The 23,333-nt window shown below is 44.3% G+C and overlaps 1 protein-coding gene across 4 annotated transcripts in view; it reads left to right on the top strand.

Moving 5' to 3' along the window:
* ARHGAP21 (Rho GTPase activating protein 21) overlaps positions 1-23,333 on the top strand; it is a 239,263-nt gene that overhangs the window by 155,512 nt on the left and 60,418 nt on the right. For 2 of the 4 annotated variants that reach the window (XM_040352528.1, XM_040352527.1), the window contains exons 7-8: positions 15,912-15,941; positions 18,232-20,290. In XM_040352528.1, the coding sequence (XP_040208462.1) occupies positions 15,912-15,941; positions 18,232-20,290 (2,089 nt within the window). Of the gene's footprint in view, positions 1-15,911; positions 15,942-16,449; positions 16,678-18,231; positions 20,291-23,333 lie in introns of those variants that run through there. The other 2 variants (XM_040352531.1, XM_040352529.1) reach the window with 2 other exon arrangements.

Here is a 23,333-nt window from a genome sequence, read left to right as displayed (position 1 = left end):
ACATAATTGTGTTAATGGAAATTCCCTATAATCTGTTTGTTTTGCAATTTTTTATTTGCCTACGTTAGTCATTAGCATTTTTGGGAAGATGCAAAAGCCAAATAAAGTAGATACTTGGCGAAATAGCAGGATTTGTATATTTTTCTGGCTTTTATTCTGGTATTGTCTGTTCCAGTGCAGATATAAAGGCCGATCTGATTTTTATTTGAGGGTAGCAACTGCTGGCGAACCTGGTTGTAGTTACCCCATAATATTCCTGTGCTTATGAATTTATCAGCAAAAAGAACAGTCCTGGACGGCCGCACACCATTTAAGATTTTTTATAAAGATGCCTTAAATGCTTTTTGTTCCCTAAATCCTTGCAGAACCTGCACCTAAAGGTTTCAACAGGGCGTGTGCTTCAGAGGTTTTGGGCTTGGAGCGGCAATTTCTTTCTTATGCATTTCTCCCTTTTGCTTCCTGCTCTTTATTCCTTTATCAATTGGTATCAACTTTTTTATGCTTATCAAGACCCAAACTGCAAGGTTTAGGTGGCTAATAATGGCAATATGATAGCAGGTCAACCACAAGTAATATGTTCTTTATTACACACTATCATTTTTTTTTTCAACACAGAGGGCTGAACGAAAACAAACTACAGAGCTCGATGTACTATCAATCCAATGTTAGTACAACGATCTCTCCGCTGAGGTATTGTGTTATGACATGAGGACACCCTCTACGCCAAAACACAACGGTCGGTTCTCTCAGCCGTTGGCTAAGAGCACTGATCCAATGCCAATTTGCAGATGTTTTTCAGTCATTTCAGTCCCTTTGACAGAAGCCGGATGTTTGGCTGGCTTCTCATGGACAGGCTGCCGTACACATGGGCCAAATGTCAGACTGTTTCTGTTGAACTGGCCGATATTCAGCTGTGTGTATTCAGTTTAAAGCGGAGTTCCACCTAATTTTTTTTTATTAAAAGCCAGCAGCTACAAATATTGCAGCTGCTGACTTTTAATAAATGGACACTTACCTGTCCAGGGTGCCTGCGATGTCGGAAGCCGATCAATCGCTCGGCAGCCCCCGCCACAATCCTCAGTGAGGAAATCAGGAGGTGAAGCGTTGCGGCGTCACTTCCCGGTTCCCTACTGTACATGTGCGAGTCGCGCTGCTCATCCTAATTGGTCCCTGCTGTCTTCTGGGACCTGTCTGTTGACAATCTTTTTGTGAATGAACCTCCATGTGGGGGGGGGGGGGGGTTGGTCATCTTGGGCTGGTCAATCAAGATGGCTAAAAATCCTGAAACTGGATACAAACCATCTTCAGCAACGAATGAGAAGAGTAAAGTTCCACTTAAAGTCTGGCACCTTGACAGAACCAAAAGGCTGTGCTTAATCGGTAATGTATTACTACAGAAAACTGCCAGACTGCAGACATGCAACAGAAGATTGTCAAAAACTTTTACCATTCTAAAAAAGTTAGTCAGTGATTGTAAAGATTCTATAGGAGTTGTTGGAGACTGGGAGCGCGCTCCAGGAGATGCATTGTTTGAGATCACTGTTCATACTGCCCTTTTCAAATCACAGCTTTTACATTTGGCCCTTTTTTTTTTTTTTAAGCAAATTTTATTTTCTCCATACAAATGCATTAAAAAAGAGCAGAGGGTGAAATGCACTATATTACTAAAAGTATTGGGACGCCTGTTTTTATCGGATAATCTGGCCATGTGTTAGTTTTAAATGAGAACTTTTTTTCTACGGTGTATGTGCGATGATTCATTTATTGAATTGTCATGTATTTGCTTATTATAACAAAAGAATATACATTACATTTTTTTTTGTCTGCTTCTTCCTGTCACATTTCCATGTAACTGGTTCTACAAGTGTTTGTCATTGACTAATCTGTTTGATTTTCCTTAGTAAGTTATGTAAGTTATTTTGGACTTTATCCATTTTGGTGTGACCACCCTTTTGGCTCAGCATCAATTCTTACTCATGCACACTGAATAAAGTCTGGGCTTTTTTAGGATTAGAGGCAAGTGTATGATCAGCGGAGGTCCGCCAGGAAAAAACAACGTTTAATATATGGACACTTACCTATCCAGGGCGCCCGCAATGTCGGCAGCCGAAGGCGGTTTGTATGTCGGCTCTCGGCTGCTGCCGCCTTCGCCATCCTCGGTAAGGGAATCAGGAAGTGAAGCCTTGCGTCCATTTTTGGGTGGAACTCCACTTTAAGCTAATGATCATCAACTTCATATGTAGGTTGAAACATGGTCATTAACAAACAAACTGCTGTGTAGGAGGCTTAAAACTGGGTGAGGAAGAGCCAAACTCTGCCATTAAGGTGAGGTTATAGAAGATAAGCTGCAGGGGTCTAGGCCCGGAAGTGGGTGCAAATACCTGTATTATACAGGTATCTGCACCCCCTACCCCCTGAAAGGTGCCAAATGTGATACCGGAAGGTGGGAGGGTTCCGAAAAGCGGAGGTTCACTTTTTGTGTGGACCTCCGCTTTAAAGTTTCGCCAAAAAAATAAAATTAATTTAAAGTCAGCAGCTACAAATACTGCAGCTGCTGACTTTTAATATATGGACACTTGCCTGTTTTGGGTGCCCGCGATATCGGCACCCAAAGCCGATCTGTCCCTTGGTTCTTGGGTGCTGCCGCCGCCATCTTTGGTATGGGAATCGGAAAGTGAAGCCTTGTGGCTTCACTTCCTGGTTCCCTACTGCAAATGCACGAGTCAGATTGTGCGATCCCACCGGTCCCTGTTGTCTCCTGGAACCTGTGTCTCCCAGAAGACAGCCGGGGGAGGGGGGGGCAGAGGAGGGGCCAGACATGGCGTAGATTGCCATGGATACTGTGGGGATCTATTCCCAGAAGTGGGAGCAAATACTTGGATTATGCGAGTATCTGCTCCCCCCTAAAAGTTGCCAAATAGGACACTGGAGGATGGAGGAAGTTCCATTTTTGGGTGAAACTTTGCCTTAAAGTGGATGTAAACAGTGAAGCATGGGGGAGGTTTCTTGCAAGTTTGGGGCTGCATTTCTGCAAATGGAATTGGCGATTTGGTCAGGATCAATGGTGTTCTTAATGCTGAGAAATACAGGCAGATACTTATCCATCATGCCTCACCAGGGAGGTTTGTGATTTGCCCCAAATGTATTCTGCTGTAAGACAATGACACCAAACATACAGCCAATGTCATTAAGCACCATCCTCAGCGTAACGAAGAACAAGGAGTCCTGGAAATGATGGTTTGGCCCCCACAGAGCCCTGATCTCAACATCATGGAGTGTCTGGGATCACATGAAAAGACGGAAGGATTTCTAGGCAGCCTACAACCACAGAAGATCTCTGGTTAGTTCTCCAAGATGTTTGGAACAGGTTCCTTCAAAAACTGTGCAAGTGTACCTAGAAGAATTGATGGTGGTTTGAAGGCAAAGGGTGGCCACGCCAAAATATTGACTTAATTTGGATATCTCTTCTGTTCGTTTACTTCTTTTGTTGATGAAAAATAAATGATTTGTAAAGGGAAATGTTTTATGTTTTTAAAGTAACAAACATGGTCTAGTTACCTTCTCTGTGGAACTTGGCCACAGCATATTTCAGCTCTCACCCAAGTATGTATATTGGCTCAGAGTAGCAGTATGTTAGGCACCTCATACAAAGACATCAGAGATAGATTTCAAGAACGTGGATCCTTGAAAACATGGGACATCTAGGGGGACATGAGAACCTTGGCCAATTGTAAACTTAGGAATTGTGACATGAAACCTTTTCTATATAGTCTTCATTTTGTCATCGTCGTCGCCCCCCCCCCCCCCCCCTAGATCTGTGTTAGTGAAAGAATCATAAGGGAACATCTGGAGATCCATCAGTTGTCTCCTCACACTGCACCGGCCTCTTAGAGGCTGTCCATTAAAGCATGGCAGTAATTAGATTGAGTCTGATAATCGTTTCCTGTTAGCATGCAATTGTGCCCGGCATTAGTATGACCTGTACATTATGCAAGTGCTCTGCAGATTGCTACTCACATTCACCTTCTTCTTTTATACGTCAGCGCGTCAGTTTCAAGATTGCTAGAACATTTTAAAGCGGAACTTCTGTCAAAAATACCAAGAAAAAAATTAAGTTTGGGCAAGATAAAAAATAAAATTTTCTACAATATTTACCTTAATCCAGAGCTATCCCCGCACTACCTTTTTTCTGACAAAAGATGTCCTCAGTCTGATGTCCAGCATGCTTCATCCCACTTCCCTTGAGCCCATTCTGTCATGGGAAAACCACAGGCTGTTACTGAATAGTGAAGGGGGAATCAGCATAGCGAAAATCTCATCTCTCATCCATCCCTCCTCCTATCAGCATGCTCTTTGTCGGCACATAAATGGATTGGCTCCTTGTGCTGCTTCTTCATTTCAGGGACTGCACAAGGCTGCTACTGGTCAAAATTGGGTACCTAGCTAGTATGTAAAAATATACCTAATGTAATAATGTTTACAGAGCTGCGTTAATCTAAGTCTTTTATATCGGTCTAGAGTTTTATCTTTTAGCCTAGGTTCACATTGAAATGATTTGGCATGTGATTTGACATTTTAAATCGCATTCCAAATCGGCGGCTATTGCCAGCAATGGCACCGTCCGACTCGCTGCACAGAATCCCAAAAGTAGTTCCTGCGCTACTTTTGGTGACTTCGGGGGGATGTTTTTTTTATAGACATCTGTGCAGGAATCCACACGGATATCTGTCAAATCGCTGCTGAAATCGGACTGCATTGCCGGGTTGAAATCGTGGTTTAAAACCCTTACATATACTTAGTGACGTGATTGGCTTCGGGTGATAAACAGAGAGGAAACAAATACTCCAATTTGTACCTGTTTATCCTTATTCGTCTCTTCAAATGTTTAAAGTGCTGTCTGCGAGTCCAGAAAAAAGGGGGTGGAGAGCTAAAATTGCACTCTGCAGAGCTCTGTGAGGAGAGCTAATTGGAGGGAATGGACACGCCCCTTCACCCAACACATGGCAACAGAGCTGAGGCTGGCAATCAGCTGGAGGTCCCTCCCCTGTCACCTTTTTTCTCTTGGTGTCAGAAAAGCTTGTCAGAGGTTATTTATGCTGATAGCAGAGGAACGAAGCAGCAGACAGAAGTGACACTTGGTGCTCTGGACTAAGACAAGTACACAGTATAAAAGGATGTGCCTTGTTCATATTTCATGTCAGAGGTTTACAACCACTTTAAGCTTGCTTGGTGATAAAATCTTCATAACTCTTCTGAATACATCCATTCCATGCTGGCAAATTCATAGTTATTGGCATTCTTCCACCTCCAGTCTGGTATTTGCAAGAACTAAAGACACATTTTTAAGGTGTTGGGATTTGATTAACAGAGAGAGGTGGGTGGTTAGAAGGTTTAGAAAGTATTTTGTTGTGTTTGTTTTTTTATATTTTTTCTGTGCCAAAAGCTCCACAACAAAAACAAATTTGCCGTCTTCCCAATGCTTCCGGCATCCACAAACCTACTTGCAGGCTTTCACCGACTATTCACCTGAGTGTGGTAGGGGGTGATGGAATGTAAGAATCTCTGGATAGTCACATAATGCGATTGGTCTTTGTACTGTTCTGTTCTGCAGAACCGGTTGGTGATATATTGGTAAAAATAAATTTTTATTTTCTACTGCCGATAAAATGCACAGAATATCAATTTGCTGACTTACATAGTTGTGCTGACTTACATAGTTGTGCGGCTCTTATGAATATATTTGAGAAATGGCTGTTTAAACATTTTTATTTAAATAGCCTGAAGGTGAAAACCTAGAAGATATAGCTGAAATATTCATAATTGGTGGATTTTTTTTTTTTTGTTGCAGTGCTGTTAAAGGGGAACCTGTCAGAGTTCCAAGGCAGCCATTTTAAGACTTTATGTATTATCTATGTATGTACTTTATGTATGTGTGGTGAACTGAAGAAAGGGACAATTTTACACCCAAAAGGAAACCACTTGGATAAGGACTTCAAAGCACATTATAGGGCCTAATGGTGGAGATCCTTCTTATGATTGATCTGCTCAAAAACAGAATAGCTGATTTATAGGAATGCGAGTTAAAGGAGAAGTCCAGCCTGGGCTTTTTAGGCTTGGCTTCTTCTCTGGGTCACAGGAGTGCAATTAGTTTTTTACTCCTGTGACCTGTTTTTTAGCGTAGAGCGGTCTGAAGTCCGTTCTCCGCTGACGTCTCTTCCATCAGTCGGGGGAGTGTGTCATCACCACTTCCTAAGTCGGGATCCACCAGTTTCCCTGATTGATGGCAGTCTCAGCCTATCGGCGAGCCGCCAAGACAGCCTCTCCCCACCCCTCCACGGCTCATCACTCCAATGAGCGTGGAGAAGCAGAGAGAAAAGAGGCTGACTGACAAGTCAGCCTCTTTCCTCTCGAGGATCTGTGAGAACCGAGCCAGCGGCGATGTTCGGTGGCTCGGTTCTCAGTGCACAGACGGTGGGGGAGAGATGGAGCATCAGTCTGATGCTCCATCTACCGAGGGAAGTATAAATATGGGAAAACTCAATTCCCATACTTCTCCTTTGAAGTAAATCATCCATTATCACTTAAGGCCAATAATAGTTTAGGTGACAGTGTGCAAAACTGAGTACAAACCTTGTGCATTTAGACCCCTTTCACACTAGGGCGTTTTTCAGGCGCTTTGGCATAAAAAAAAAAAAGCCTGTAAAGTGCCTGAAAGAAGCCTCATCTGCAATCCCAATGTGAAAGCCCGAGTTGCAGATGCAGCCTCTGATCTTCATTTTATGCAAAAGAATCACGTTTCTCGTGCCTGAAAAACGCCCCAGTGTGAAAGGGGTCTTAATGATTAAAAGAAGGTGGTGCACTCGCAGGCTATTTGTGGAATTTGTGCTTGTAACTGGCCCTGAATGGTATCCAATATGGCCATTTGTGACCAGCAGTGAACTAGTTGGATAAAGCTGATCAAGGCACAGTAAGTGCAGGCATGCACTAGAGATCCCACTCCAGGGTGGTAGGAGGTAGTGTGTTCTTAGCGGACTGGTGACCTCTAAAGGAGAGAGCAGCGAATACTCTTGGGTTGCTTGTTGCTGGTCAACTCAAACTCCAACATTTTGGGGATCTATGTCCACCTTTAGGATCTATAATGTGCTTTGAACTCCTTATCAAAGTGGCTCCCTTGTAAGTGTATGATTGACTCTTTTTTCTATTCATCCCATGTAGTTCATAATGCAGGAGGTTTTTATATTCTTTCTCAGTTTTTATCTATTGTGGATTCTTCTCTACCACCAGAAGCAGCAAGACTTCTCTTCCACTTTTTTGTTGGACTTTTTCTTGGGACTTTACTAGGGTTGTCCAGATACCGATACTCGTACTCGCGCAAATACCCCCGATACCTAAATAGAATACTTCCCCCCCCCGCCGCATCGAAAGCCGTCGCATGGGTTAAACGCTGTGCGGGAACATCACAGCTTTCATTTGAATAGCTGTAGTGTTCCCGCGCGTATAGACACTCCCCCTTGCTCGGGATTGGATGGGTGATCGTGATCTGTCCAATCCCGAGCAATGGGGAGTGTCTATACACGCGGGCAAAACAGCTATTCAAATGAATGCTGTGATTTTCTCCATGCGGCGGCTTTCGGCGGCAAAGGTATGGAGGGACATGGCTGGAGGGACATGGCTGCATATGTGAGGGACATGGCTAGAGGGACATTGCTGCATATGTGAGGGACATGGCTGCATTTGGGGACACATTTAAAAAAAGTATCGGTATTCGGTATCGGCGACTACTTGAAAAAAAGTATCGGTACTTGTACTCGGTCCTAAAAAAGTGGTATCGGGACAACCCTAGACTTTACCCATAGTTTCACACAGGTCATCTTTTTTTATTGCTTTCATCTATGATGCACTCACTACCTGGTGTTCGATTGTCAGAGATCACAATAGAATTGTAATTGTCACCAATATTGTACGCTTATACATTTCTTTTGTATTGCGACTCGAAAATCAAGCTAGGATCAACACTAAGGGTGATCATGGCACACACAGCTACATTCATTGGGTGTTTGTTTTTTTTCACATATATGCCACAAATTTATCCTTTAGCCCTGGTTCACACTGGGTACGATTTGGAACGATTTGAGATGCGATTTGACATGTCAAATCGCATCTCAAATCGGCGGCAATTGTCGGCAATGGCACTGTCCTAATCAGTGCGACGCCGCATCTGCGATTTCAAAAAGTAGTTCCTGTACTACTTTTTGTGATTTCGGGCCGCGATTTACATAAAATTGCGGCCGAAATCGCGGCAAAATCGCAAATCAAAATTAAAATGTTTTAATTCGCAGCAGTGTGAACCTAGGCTCAAATTGTATTTATAGCTTTTTTCGTTTTTCATAGTGGTGACGTGTTAGAATCTGTCAGATTTTACTTCTATTTGTGGCTCTCTCCGAGTTTTCCCCAGGAAAGTCAGGGAAAAGTGGCAACATGAAAATGGACCACAATGAAAAACTGGCAGCGGTTCTAGCCTTTCCCCGCTATTTCTGTGTTGTGGTTAAAGAGTTTCCTTCACTTCCTATATGGTGAAAGATTGGCTCTAGGACGGGAAGTGAGGGGAAATCTAAGTAACAGATTCCTAGATGGTAGTAAAACCTTGACAGGAGTTCTAATCCCTTCCCTTTGCTATCCAAAGCTGTGTTGTTGGCTGGAGCCACTCCTCATGGCTGCCCATATGGTTGGCAAAGGACGGCTCTCCTGGTGCAAATCCAGTACACCTTGGGCCTCTTCCACACGAGGTGGACTCCGTCGCTATGGAGTCCGCCGGCTCAGCGGGAGATCTCTCCGTTGATCTCCACTGAGCGGGGAGGGGCTTGTGCAGCGCCGCTGTCTCCTATGGAGAGATCTGATAAAAATGGACAGCATGTCCGTTTTCATCATATCTCACCTGATCCATGGACGGATGGGGACATATCGCCATCCGTCTGATTTTGGCGGATCGGATATCGGCGGACATATCTCCACTGACATCTGACGCTCCATAGGCATGCATAGAGCGGCCAGTCAGGCCTTGCCGTCAAAATTGACAGACGGACCCGAACGGTCCGACCGTGTGAAAGGGACCTTAGAAGTGTCCTCTTCATCATCGATCAACATCATCATCATTTTTATTATACAGGATTTGTATAGCGCCAACAGTTTACGCAGCGCTTTAGCATGTAGTCGTGCATGGTTCTGTGGTTTTGTATGTTCCTGATACTCCCTTCTTTAAATAAGTTCAGTGTTAAAGTGGACTTTACTACCTAGTGAGCAACCAACATGGAGCAAGCATGCAGCCAGCAAAGTTTTTAAGATTTTGAACTACTGACCTGCAATCTTGTTTGGTGCTGGTGACTTATTAGGTAGTGAAATCAATATTCGGTTGACGGGTTTGGAGCCAGCAGCTTTAAAACCAATTCGGCAATGGCATCTCCCATATTTTTATCCTCACAGGTTTCCTAGGTTCTAAACAACTTCCAGAGTGTTGAATTTGAATAAGTAATCCTCATGTGATAGAACCAAGCGGCTTCATAGACAATATTCTCATTATGATCCTACAACTGCCATGCTTGATGTTTTGTGTGATTATGCATTAGGCTGAAATAACGGATTCTTCATGGTTACTGTAACCTCGCAATGTGGAGTCATTCACACAGCGTATAAGGCGCGCAGAGATGAACACTGTTAAAAAATAAGTCTGGGTCTTCCTACTTCCATCTGCTTCTCCTGTACTTAATTAACCTCATCTTACTGGGCAAAGTAACAAAGGAAACCTGTCATCAGAGAAGCATTAAGGCGGCAAGTGCTCTTCTTTCCTCCTAAAATTACCAGTTGCCTGGCTGTCATGCAGATTCTAGGAATTCATTACTTTGAGCCACTGATCAAGGAATATATTGGAGCTAAGGACTTCTGACTGTACCAATCTATGTACCTGTTCCATGTCGGTGATTCAGAAGGCAGAGAAATTGGTAGATGCAGGGCCCCTAGGCAAGACCAGCTACTTGCACCCCACCCCTAAAAAAAATAAAAAACACACACTGCCCCCCTTTAACACCATACCCCCCTTCCTGCACACACTTCCCTCCTTTAATAATACACCCCCCTTCCTGTATACACATTCCCCCCTTTAACCCTACACCCCCTTCCTGTATACATTCCCGCCCCCCTTTAACCCTACACCCCCCTTCCTGTATACACATTCCCCCCTTTAACCCTACACCCCCTTCCTGTATACACGTTCCCCCCTTTAACCCTACACCCCCTTCCTGTATACACGTTCCCCCCTTTAACACTACACGCCCTTCCTGTATACATTCCCACTCCCCTTTAACCCTACACCCCCCTTCATGTATACATTCCCGCCCCCCTTTAATCCTACACCCCCCTTCCTGTATACATTCACACCCCCCTTTAATCCTACACCCCCCTTCCTGTATACATTCCCCCCCCCCCCTTAATCCTACACCCTCTTCCTGTATACACTTCCCCCCTTTAACCCTACACTACCCTTCCTGTATACACTGCCCACCGTTAACCCTACACCCCCCTTCCCACACAAACTGCCCGGCTTCCAGCACACACTGCTCTGTATAGACTATACCCCCTGTGATGTGTGTTGCCACTGACATCTCCACCCCAAGCTTCATGCTGGCTGGCGAAGACGGGCAGCAATCAGGGCTTTGGGCTGGCTTCAGCTGTATTGAGTGGCGGTCATCATCATCATCCAGTGAATGACCTTGTCTGGTGCCAGAATCTCAGCTCACTTCTGCGGGACGGCGGCTGTAGTGGTGACATCAAACCTGGGGGGGGGGGGGAGGAGGTGACATGAGAGCAATTTAGCACAGGGCATGGCTGTGCCCTAGGTGGCAGTGTGCCCTAGGCAGCTGCCTAGTGGTAAAATCGGCCCTGAGTAGATGGATATGACTTGAAGGCAGCGTGTGTGTGTGTGTGTACCCCCCCCCCCCACAATAGATTTACTTGACAATCGGCTCTATACAACTCCTGTATGCTGGTGGCAATTGCAGTACCATTATTCCTGATGGCAGCATGAGAAGTAAACAATGACTTTCTTTTATTTTTTGTGATGGTCACTTTAAAGCAGTGGTCACCAACCCCGTCCTCAGGGCCCACTAACAGGCCAGGGTTTTTATGTATTACCTTGAGGAGCTGCAGACTAGAATACTGCAATCACTGAGCAGCAAATGATATCACCTGTGATGTATTTCAGTTATCTTGCAAACCTGGCCTATTAGGGCCCTTTCACACGGGCTAATTTGTAATGATCCGCTCCGTGTGTCCGCAAAAGCTCAGCGGGGATCGTCCGTAAAATCCCCGCTGAGCTGGCAGCTGACAGGGCGGTCTCCGCACACTATGCAGGGACCGCCCTGTCTTTCCTCCGCTCTCCCCTATGGGGGATCGGACGAACACGGACCGTATGTCCGTGTTCATCCAATCCGATCCGGCAGACGGAAGAAAAATAGGGTTTTCTTCCGTCTGAAAAACCGGATCCTGGCGGAGGCGGGTGATTACGGCCGTTAGCGGATGCTCCATCCGCTAACGGCCGTGATCCCATAGGGAACCATTGTAAGTCCATAAACGGACTTATGAAAAGCGGACCGTTCGTCCGCTGGTGTGAAAGGGCCCTAACTATGTAACTATAGCCAAGTTTTGGCTGTATTTAAAACTGTAGACACCTGTATGGCTGCCTTTACATTTGTTTTATCACCAACACTACCCCAATCCCCACAAACACTACTCATCCCAAACAAGCAGAATAAGGAAGAAAATTAGAGGTTTAAAAAACACATTAGAAACGTTATAAATAATACATTACAGTTCCAGTAGTGGTTGCATATTCTTTTCTTTTGTTTTTTGTTGTGTGTTTTTTTTTTTTTTTTAGAATAAGGATATTTAGGGGGTTATTTACAAAAGGCCAAATCTACTTTCCACTAAAAACTACCAGTGCAAAGTGCACTTGCTGTAAGTCTGAGGGGTAGATCTGAAATGAGGGGAAGCCCTGCTGATTTTTTTTTATCCAATCACATGTGCAAGCTAAAATGCTGTTTTTTTATCTTCCTTGCATGTCCCCCTCGGATCTACAGCGACTGCAATTTTTAAGTGAGCTTTCAGTGCAATTTTAAGTGCACTTTGCACTTGTAGTGAAATGTGGATTTGCCTTTAGTAAATAACCCCCTTGGTGTCATGTTAGTTTGTGTCTTTTAGATCTGTAGAGTTCAGCTTTAAGAAAATAGATGAACCCCTAACATAAAATAAGAATGCAGGGATATGGCCTTGCTTGTTTGATTCCTGCACATATTCAGTAGTAGCAGTGCAGTGTTTCCCTATACACAAATGACAGATTACAGGCCATTTAATCCTACCGCTCTGTGATTACATGGACATGGCCTCTGTGCCCTGTATGGGTGTGATCTGGCAATAGAACAAACTCCATCATTTACAGACTCTGAATCACAAGTATAAATTATTCTGTCTTTTATCCACAAATCAAGCTAAGATAGGAGGACAAGATTGTTCATGAATTCAGGAGGAAACACATAATAGTGGGTAGCCAATGGAAATATACACCAGCTAACATCTATTTGAACAGCCTAGGCACATTGATTTCTTGGATTTTTGGATTGGCTGCAGGCCTGGACAAATCTTGGAGCCAGTTCTAAGGGGCCTAAGATCTGTGTTGAAAAGCCCTGTCTCCATTGGTGCACCCCCACCATCAACCTAGAAGACTGAGGACCTCTTGTGGCAGGAGAGGTATTGTGGGGGACAGCTCCTGATTAAAGGTGAGTATTGCAGCCAGGGGGTATAAAAAAGCCAGGTGTTGGGGTTTAGCTGTAATCGCTTTGTGGCAAAACTTGACACTCTGGTGTATGCCCTCAGTATGTAATGGCTAAGTCTGCTTTTACCCTGAATGAAAGTCCTAATGAAGCAGTATGAGGTTATGAAGGTGCAGATATAATTTTTCTGACCGTTTCGAGCATCGATCGAGCGATCGCAAACTAGGGATTCATTGTTAATTAAAAGATTCTGAAGCAGTGCCAAATATTTAGACGGCCTCACTTAATAATAATTTGAAAATAGTTTGTATGTTGTGTTTCTCTGCTGCACATCGAGATATTTGATTTGTCCTAAACATCGACAGTTTTACCGCAGCCAATCCACTTTGCAAAATTGAAATGGACAATGAGCTCATCAATTCCGGCCACTGTCTTCATATCGATCACCATGGCACTCATTCATTCCTTCCACAGCCTTCATTGCACTCATCCATTCCTTCCACAGCCTTCAGGGCACTCATCCATTCCTTCCACAGCCTTCATGGCACTCATTCATTCCTTCCACAGCCTTCATGGCACTAATTCATTCCTTCCACAGCCTTCATGGCACTCATTCCTTCCTTCCACAGCCTTCATTGCACTCATTCCTTCCTTCCACAGCCTTCATGGCACTCATTCCTTCCACAGCCTTCATGGCACTCATTCATTCCTTCCACAGCCTTCATGGCACTCATTCATTCCTTCCACAGCCTTCATGGCACTCATTCATTCCTTCCACAGCCTTCATGGCACTCATTCATTCCTTCCACAGCCTTCATGGCACTCATCCATTCCTTCCACAGCCTTCATGGCACTCATTCATTCCTTCCACAGCCTTCAGGGCGCTCATCCATTCCTTCCACAGCCTTCATGGCACTCATTCATAACTTCCACAGCCTTCATGGCGCTCATCCGTTCCTTCCACAGCCTTCATGGCGCTCATCCATTCCTTCCACAGCCTTCAGGGCGCTCATCCATTCCTTCCACAGCCTTCAGGGCGCTCATCCATTCCTTCCACAGCCTTCATGGCACTCATTCATAACTTCCACAGCCTTCATGGCACTCATCCATTCCTTCTACAACCTTGCTGACGCTCATCCGTTCCTTCCACCGCCTTCATGGCGCTCATCCGTTCCTTCCACCGCCTTCATGGCGCTCATCCGTTCCTTCCACAGCCTTCATGTCGCTCATCCGTTCCTTCCACAGCCTTCATGGCGCTCATCCGTTCCTTCCACAGCCTTCATGGCGCTCATCCGTTCCTTCCACAGCCTTCATGGCGCTCATCCGTTCCTTCCACAGCCTTCATGGCGCTCATCCGTTCCTTCCACAGCCTTCATGGCGCTCATCCGTTCCTTCCACAGCCTTCATGGCGCTCATCCGTTCCTTCCACAGCCTTCATGGCGCTCATCCGTTCCTTCCACAGCCTTCATGGCGCTCATCCGTTCCTTCCACAGCCTTCATGGCGCTCATCCGTTCCTTCCACAGCCTTGATGGCGATCATCCATTCCTTCCACAGCCTTCATGGCGCTCATCCGTTCCTTCCACAGTCATCATTAAAGTGGATGTAAACCTAATTTATGAAATTTGAGCTGGGCACATATATCTGCAATGAGCCAAGTCCAGTAGCTCTCTCCTGAACTGTTCATCTGTTATCAGCCTGGTAACTCCTGGCAAATTCTCAGTCTTTTTAGACAAATGCAGCCTGAATCTGCTGTCCATGGAGGTTGCTATAATAGATTAGCAGAGAGCTGGTCCTATTACAAAACTCCTTAGAGCCTCTGCCTAGGATGAGGGGGTGTGTGCCTTTCCTCCAATCAGCAGTGTTACCCATCTTGGCTGTATGCCCAGAGATCAAACTCTGTATTAACCAGGTAGAGAAAATCTTTTAACACGATCGCAACTTTCTAAACTGTATATAAATGTGAAGACAGCAGATATAAATGTAAAACTTATGTAGGGAGATTGGTTTCATCCCTGAGTATCATTTGAGGCTGTTCACTTCACTGGGTGTATGGAGGTTTTACATCCACTTTAACTTGAGTAGCTGTGTACATTTGCCACTCACACCATTGAAATGGTATGAGCCATTTTCCTGAGTATAAAGAAGCAACCAAAGATTGGTTTAGCGATTTCTGCCATCCTTCTGGTGGATTTTTTTCGGCAACCTCCCAAATCTTTAAAACCCTTCCTATTTAACATTCCAAGTACATTTCTCGGCAATATATTGAGGATTCTAAAAAAAAGAATTGCGTTCTAAGAATCTCACCCTACCCTTTACATAGTGCAGCTGCCCCAAGCTTGAAATGGCCAGTTTGTAAATATTGCATGATAACTGGCCAGCCAAAATTGCCTAAAACTTTCCTCATTTGTGCCATGCTGGGATGTGTAGTCCAGCTGCAGCCGCCTCCGTTTTCCAGCTGCCACATTCGCAGATTGGATTAATAACGTCTGGGACAGGCATTTTTCCGGGATCTGGGTATAGGGAAGCAATTTCCTCCACAGCATCTTTCTAATTTTAGCTGGAATGTGGAAAAGGGGCAGCTTGCAGTCAGCTGAGAGCTGAGCCTATAGCCACGTCTGTATGAGAAGCCTCACTATTCGGGATGCATAATAGAGCATCACTGTCGTCATCCACAAGCTGCATGCTACTGAGAGCTTCTGGGAGCGAAAGGCTTTAATTGCTGTAGTGGAAGGAAGGATCTGTATGAAGCGGTGGGGCAACCTACATGTTGCAGGAGGGGATGCACATCAGCAGTGCCAGAGAGGTGTTATTTTTCTTTATTTTTTTTTTTTTCTTCGTCCTCTAGCAGCAGAGAGCAATCCTCACAATGAGCATATGTGTGCGAGAACCGAGCAGCCATAGGAGGATATAGCAATGCATAATCTGCTCCACCGCCCTTGTGCTTCTTTTGGTACCTTCCACAGAAATCGGTGTACATGTATTTTTAGCTCTCTGTAGCCGGCATCAATATGACAACATAATTCAGTCTTTACATCAATAAGCCGCTTTTTCATTCCTTTTTCCTTTCTTACTATGCTTTATTTCCTGCCCAGCTGCAGTTTCCAAAGGATGTCACAGCTCTGGTAAGACACACACATGAGCCTTGTCTCTCTATGGAATGTTTTCATTTTGATGTAATATGTCTGACACCCTCAGCTCCTTAACACCGGAACCGCTTGTAACTACGCCTGTCTCTTGAATCCTTGTCTTGTTTAAGTGTAGATGTGCATGCACTACCTTGTACAGATTGATTTAATTTTGTTTGTTTTTATTTATTTTTATTTTTTAATATTTTAATTGTGCTTGGAAACCCTGTGTTGTCTGTGTATGTTGCAGGAGGCTAAAAAAACCTCGCCCCTGCCTTGTAGTAGTATTCGCTGTGTTTATGACTGCAAACATTGAGCTTTATAACCTTCTGAATGCAAATGTGAGGAAAGAAAAAGGCAGGCTGGTCGCTCCTTGCAGTAAGCATGTCACAGGCAGGCAGAGCAGGAACTGCTGTAATATGATACCACACCTGTACTATATAAAAACCTCCGGCAAGCCAATAGATTTTTTTCTTTACTGCATTGACAGTCACTGCAGTCAGTCCGTTCTTAATTGCTCACAACTGGAACCTTTAAACCTGTCTTGCTATGCTTCTGTGAGCCGGTCTTGCATTCCAGCGACTGCGATTTCCCTTGTTTCTGTAATCCCTACGTGCGCTGCGCTCATTTTGACATGATTGCTGAAATGCATTTTGATGCTAAAGGGAAATGGGCAAAGCGGAGAGAATTTAGTTTAACTCTTTTTCAACGTAGTCGGTCTCTGAGGCTCAAGGTAAGCTTAGCTAACAGATTACTTGTATCTGTTTTGGATCCCATTAACGACAATTTCTTAACTGCTCTTGGTGGCTCTCGTTTAATGCTGTTTAACTGATCCGTCACTACATCCTGCTCCTTTGGCTGGTTTGTTTTAACTTGTGTTTACTTTGTAACATGGTGACACCAGCACTTTGCATGCAGTTACACCTTAATCATTTTAAAACCATACGTTTGTGATATTGTGTTATGTATAGAGCTTGTGGTTTATTTGTGTTTTCCAATACGATGTTTTAGAACAGTGGGGGAGCAGACCTTTTAAATGGCAAATCCATAGAATTTTTTTTTTTTTTTTTTTGGTGGTTACCGACAGGTTCAGTAAGGGCCGGTTCACACTGGTGCAATGCCATACATTGCATGTGATTCGCAGCGCACTGCTGTTCACATCACATGCGATGTCTGTGTGATGCGATTTCAGCCATACAGATATTATGGCTGAAATCGCACCGCATACGGTCCAAATGTGCACAGGACTCTTATTTCTTTCCGGAGCTGAATTGGATCACATGGGTTTTTGCCCCTATGCAATCCGGTTCATGTCCGAACTGTCAGTTCGCAGTGCGATATGCAAGCTGAACTGGGGAAGTCTTTAACATTGTATGACACTCCCTAACATTGTATGACACTGCCCAGCAGTTCAGATATGGCAGTGTGAGCTGCCGTGCAAGTCGGGTGCGATGCGGGAACCCGCAGTGGATTTGCAGGGTTCTCACATCGCACCAGTGTGAACCAGCCCTCACCCAACTACTCCAATAACCAATCTCTGGTAGTAAGATCCCTCCACTATAATTTCAAGCACTGTTTACCTGCTGTGGTTTTATCAAGGCGTTTCTGCCCACGCTGTTGGACTTTCCATGTTACAGCTGATGAAATCCAGCAGTAGATGTGAGACCTCTTGTTTGGCTTAGGCCAGCCATAGACCGTTTCTGCTGAACTGACCGAGATTCAAACAATGTATGGGCAGGCCAGTTGTACCCAAGTTGCAATTACACTAGTGTTTGTTGTAGCCACTAGCAATAATCACTGTCTTGATGGGACCATCCCCACCAGGAGAACACAATGGCTTTGTGGGAGGAATTCCCGTATCAACAAGATTTGTGTTGATGGGGAATTAAGTGGGTTGTTTCAGGAAATTAAATTGCTCCATCTATGGCCGGCCTTACATTATACAATTTTCTTGTACAATTTTCCTTTTAGCTTTACCCAAACCATATATCGAGATCAAACCTAAACACTTTGTATTCAATCATGCATGCCCTTTGCACTACAGTTGAAGGTAATTCTAAAGGAAATTGAATAAGAAAATCAAATAATGTATGGCCAACCCTAGTAATGGCTCTGAACGAGCCAAGTTCTCTAGGGAAGAGATCTTTCCACTGTTGCCACCAAGATTAAGAAGCTAATCAGCGATTCCAACCTGTAGCTTTCACCAAAAACTGAAGACCTTTCAGTTCTTGTTATGCTTGTGTTCCTTGTTGTCCAAAGTTTCTAACTTTGTTCTCTGTCTTTCTAGGCATATTCCCAGGATGCTTACCGAAAAGGAAATTATGTCTTTAGTGGTAAAGCAAATAATATCCCAGAACCCCCACCTATATGCTATCCCCGAAGAAAATCTCTATCTTCAGTGATGGCACAACCGGCTGAGATTCCACCTCCAGGCACATCACTGTCTAAGCAACAACCTGTGCAGCCGGACAAAAACCACCATGTAGAAATACAAGTGCCTCCATCACCATCGGACATTGTTAAGTCCAATACTGCTGTATGTGTCATCAATGAATCTGTGAGAACTGTTATTGTGCCTTCTGGGAAAGTTGTAGATCTGTCACTGGCTACAACAAATTGTACTGGTCCTTTACATAGGACTGAGCCATGCACGAGGACCACAACACCGCCTTCTGCTGGACTTCCATCAATGCCAGTGGAAGTCAGGCAAATGGACAATGCTGGATTCATTGGCAAACCTCTAAGCTATGGTGGACAAACGGCTGCCATGGATAGTCCTAGGGAAAGTTTGCATGGAGAAGATTTTCTATCTTTTAACCTCTCGTCTAATGGTTCTGTGCCTTTGCACAGAACCGAGAAATGCACATTTATAACAACGCCAAGAACCACAGCATCACCCTCTGCTGCTGCTTCCTCAATGCCTATCGACTCCAGACAAATGGATAGTTCCGGTTTAATTGGGAAACCCCCAATGTATGGAGGGCAATCCGACAATATGGATAGTCAAAGGGTGCTTGGTCACGGCGAATCACCTTCCCCTACCAATCTTTACGCTTCTCACCAGCAAATAGACTGGAGGAATTACAAAACATATAAAGAATACATTGACAATAGACGTATGCATATGTATGGCTGTCGAACAATACAGGAGAGGTTGGACAGCCTTCGAGCAGCCTCTCAAAACCAAACGGACTATAATCAAATTTTGCCAAACCGCTCTTCTGTTCAAGTTCGACGTAGAAGTACTTCTCATGACAGGGTTACACACCATGCACAGATAAGGCAGCGGAGTATTTCCCAGGAACGGCTAGAGGATCCAGCACTGATGAAAGATTGGCCTCGCAGTGCTTCCCAGGATGCAATACCATTACCAGCCATGCTTCCCCGAAGCCCTAAATCTAAGTCATGGGATTTTACATCCAGAAAAGGGGGCAGATTAGACCTCTATAATGCAGATATTCCGGAGTATAATGGCGAAAGAAAGCACAATTATAAATGGACTGGATTTACTGAACAAGATGACAGACGGGGCATTTATGAACGATCTAGGCAACATTCCTTTCACATGTCTCTCCGTTCTCCAAACTTCCCGATGGGACCTGTTGCCTATAGTCCAGACACTAGACGAGTGAGTGGCCGTGTTTTACCTTCAGCACATCCCTTGCAAAAAGCTCCCACTGACCTGAAAAGCACCCCCGTCTCAAGGGACTTTCACAGTTCTTCTTTTCGATCACCCAACTCCCGACAAATCCAGTCTGAACGATTTCCAATTTCTAAAGCTAATTCTGTGAGAAGCTCTTCTAATTATGGTCCCAAACCCTATCCTAGTAAAAAGGGAGATGATGGAATTGTCGAAGACCAAAAAGTGGTAAACCACATTAATAAAAGTGGTGTATTAAACCTGCAGACAGTGTCCCCAGCAGACGGCTCTCCTAGTTCCCATTTTGATTCCATCATCAGATCCCCAATTACCTCCTCTACGCCAATTCCCACAAAGCCTGTGAAACAGGTGACTGCTGGCTCAGCTACCTCTGATAAAGTGGATGTTCAAAATGGGCAAAGCCCCAAAGCTAAAGACTATGACTTGAGCATGGAATTTAATTCCGTGGATCCAGTGGTTTTAAGGGAAAAATCCCCAAGTGGTCATCAGACCCAACAGCCTATAAGACAGCAGTCTTACATCTTTGCTGTGAATGACCCGGACGCTGCACCTGCACCTGCAACTGACACTACCTGCTGGTTACCCAATGATGCCAGACGAGAAGTTCACATCAAAAGAATAGAACAGAAGAAAGCTTCTACTTCCAGTTCACCTGGGGATTCATTGGCCTCCATCCCCTTTATAGGTAAGCCATGTTTGTGTGTACATTTTTATTTTTTATTTTTCTGCACTTTTTGCTTTTGAATTTTTGTTTCTCCAGCTTTATTGTACCCTTGCTTGGCTTTCATTTTAGTCCCAACATTTTACATCAATTTTTCATAGTATAGATAAGTGGAGAATCTGGTAGTAGATGTAAGTCCAGAGTGCCCTACAGCTGAAGGCGCTTTTTCTGGGACCCTGGAAAAGGGTTTACATTATTTTCACTTGTGCCTTCCTTATAATGAAGCTAGGATGACTGATAATAATTGTGTGTGTGTGTGTGTATATGTGTATGTATGTATGTGTGTATGTATATATATGTGTGTATGTATATATATATATATATATATATATATATATATATATATATATGTGTGTGTGTGTGTGTGTGTGTGTGTGTGTGTGTGTAATATATATATATATATATATATATATATATATTTACTATGTGTATGTATATGTGTATATATATATATATATATATATATTATGTAAATATACACATATATATATTTACTATGTGTATATATATATGTATATATATATATTATGTAAATATACACATATATATATTGACTGATTATGTTAGTCTGCAGTATGTAGATATGTAGACTTGTTTTAAAGTCCCACTATTCGTAACCAGCTACTAAAATATAGAAGACATTTTAAATACCACACCCCTCATATACTGGTGAAGACATTTGATGTTTCAAGATGGCACGCAGACCAGCACACGACCATTAAACCACCTAACAATGTCATTTACAAGGTGGACTTACTCACGTCTAACAAGATGAGGTGGGTACTGCCTGATGTGGGCTGTAACATTCATTGTGGAATGGTACAGGGTTAGTAGCCATCGAAAGGCGAATCCCAGCTCAGGAATCCCTTAGAAATACGAAAAGGTAGTGGATAACATTCCTTACCGAAAGTACACCTGTTCCCCACACATAATTAAAACAACCGTTTTGGGGCTTAGCCGTTGTAACCGATGCATTTACTAGAAAACTGGTGACATTTGTTGTTTGATGGTTCATGCTGCGAGAATAGGTTAAGCCAATGAAAAGACTGTCATTTGTGTTTGGTTGACATTCGATGTGAAGGAAAACCTAGGTTGTGTAGTTGGCCATAGCAATTAGAGCATGATCCTTCATTTGGATAAAAGATGCTTTCATGGATGCTTCGTTTGGATAAAAGATGCATTGTGTTCACATATACATACATACAGTTCAGTGTACAGCATACAAATTGGCTGCTGGTTGCCAGTACAGTGCATGGTTGGTGAGAAATTTGCAAAACCTTTCTACATGATTGATTTATTTACCAGCTTTAGACCATTTGACTTCATGCTATACACATTTCCCAGTTGTTCATTCAATGTGTTCGTTGAAATCACAATTCGTTTCCTAGAAGTCATCTAATATCTGTGGCTGCCTTTAAAATCCCTCAAAGTTAACAGATTAGCGTCAGAGCCTGGAGGATAAAGAGCACTTTCTATCTGCTCCCCCCACCATTCTGTTCACCTGCTGGAGAAAAACCCGGTCGTTTCTGCTATGGATGTGCTCATGACTCTGTCCCTCCATAAAACCCACACCTCATGCCTGAAGAGCATAATGATTGGTCCAAACATTGTCACTTGGGGAAGAGTCCTGGTTCTCACTGGTGCGATTTAACATGTCAAATCGTATTTCAAATTGGCGGCAAATTGTGGCACCGTCCTAATCGGTGGGATGCCACATCTGCGCCGATTTAAAAATGTTGTTTCTGTACTGCTTTTTGCAATTTCGGCCTGCGATTTACATTGACATCAGATGTCTCCTGTAATCGCGGCGGAAATCGGGACTGACAAGTGGGAGGGAAATCGTGCAAGTTCAGCTGAACTCATACGGCTTCACTCCCGCAGCCCAGTGTGAACCTGGATAACTGGGTGTTTCGGTAGAACATGCACAACAAGGTATGGGGGGGGGGGCGCCTTGGGGAGCATATGGAAGGGCTTCTAAATCTCCCTGCTCTAAAGTAAGTCTTATACTCAGCTCTAAATGGATAAAGTAGAGTTTTATTTGTGTGCCATTATTACATACTACAGTATGCACAGACAAAGGGGGTCTTAAAGTGGATCTCTGGGATAAACTGCTCTTAAAACTGCCCTCTCCGCCTCCCAACATCTCTGCTTACTAAGCTGTGTAAGAAAGATGTATATTCTTCATTTCAGGATGTTCCAGTCCAGTCATGTGATTCTGCTCCCCTGCGTCAGCCAGTGCCACTGCCTGATGGTACAATGAGTTGTACTCCCAATGCTGCTTTTACTAGCCATTTTACAGTGAAGGGTGCAAGCATGTTGAGTCTAAGCTAATATTCTGCCATTCATCATGGTTGCCTTAAAGGGGTTTTCCACCTTTTTTTTAAGTTTATTAAAAGTCAGCAGCTACAAAAAGTGTAGCTGCTGGCTTTTAATAAACAGACGCTTACCTGCTCCACGGCTCCAGCGACGCGCCGGCCGGGGCTCCGCTCCTCGCCCCCCCCCCTAGCCCCGTCTTCATTCTTAGTGTGGGCACCCGGCAGTGACAGCTTTCGGCTTCACAGCTGGGCACTCACTGCGCATGTGCGAGCGGCAGTGCGCATGCGCGAGCAGCGCGGCACCGTCCGATTGGACAGGCGCTCGCCTACAGGGAGGGGCTGTGAAAAGGCGATTAAGCTAATCGTTTTTCCAGCCCCTCGGCGGAAGGAGAAAGTGGGACAGGAAGTCCCCTTCTCCTGAAGCCCCCACTCCCCCCCAAAAAAAATTACATGACAAATGTGGCATGTAAGGGGGCGAGGAGTGGGTTAAGCGGACGTTCCATTTTTAGGTGGAACTCCTCTTTAAGACTCATTTGTGAGTCTGTGCTGATCAATATATGTAATGTTAGGAATTGGGGAGCTTGAGTCCCGGCCTTCTAAGCTTGGTCTGAAGATGCAGCAGCTTGATGTAGTCAGCCCCGTGCTTTTTAGCTGCTCGTGTCCCTTTAAAATTAGACTGCTTGTGAAAGTGG

Source organism: Rana temporaria, chromosome 5 (genome assembly GCF_905171775.1).
Source record: "Rana temporaria chromosome 5, aRanTem1.1, whole genome shotgun sequence".
In the NCBI taxonomy this organism is placed as follows: Eukaryota; Metazoa; Chordata; class Amphibia; order Anura; family Ranidae; genus Rana; species Rana temporaria.
This window is presented reverse-complemented; position numbering and strand designations above follow the sequence as displayed.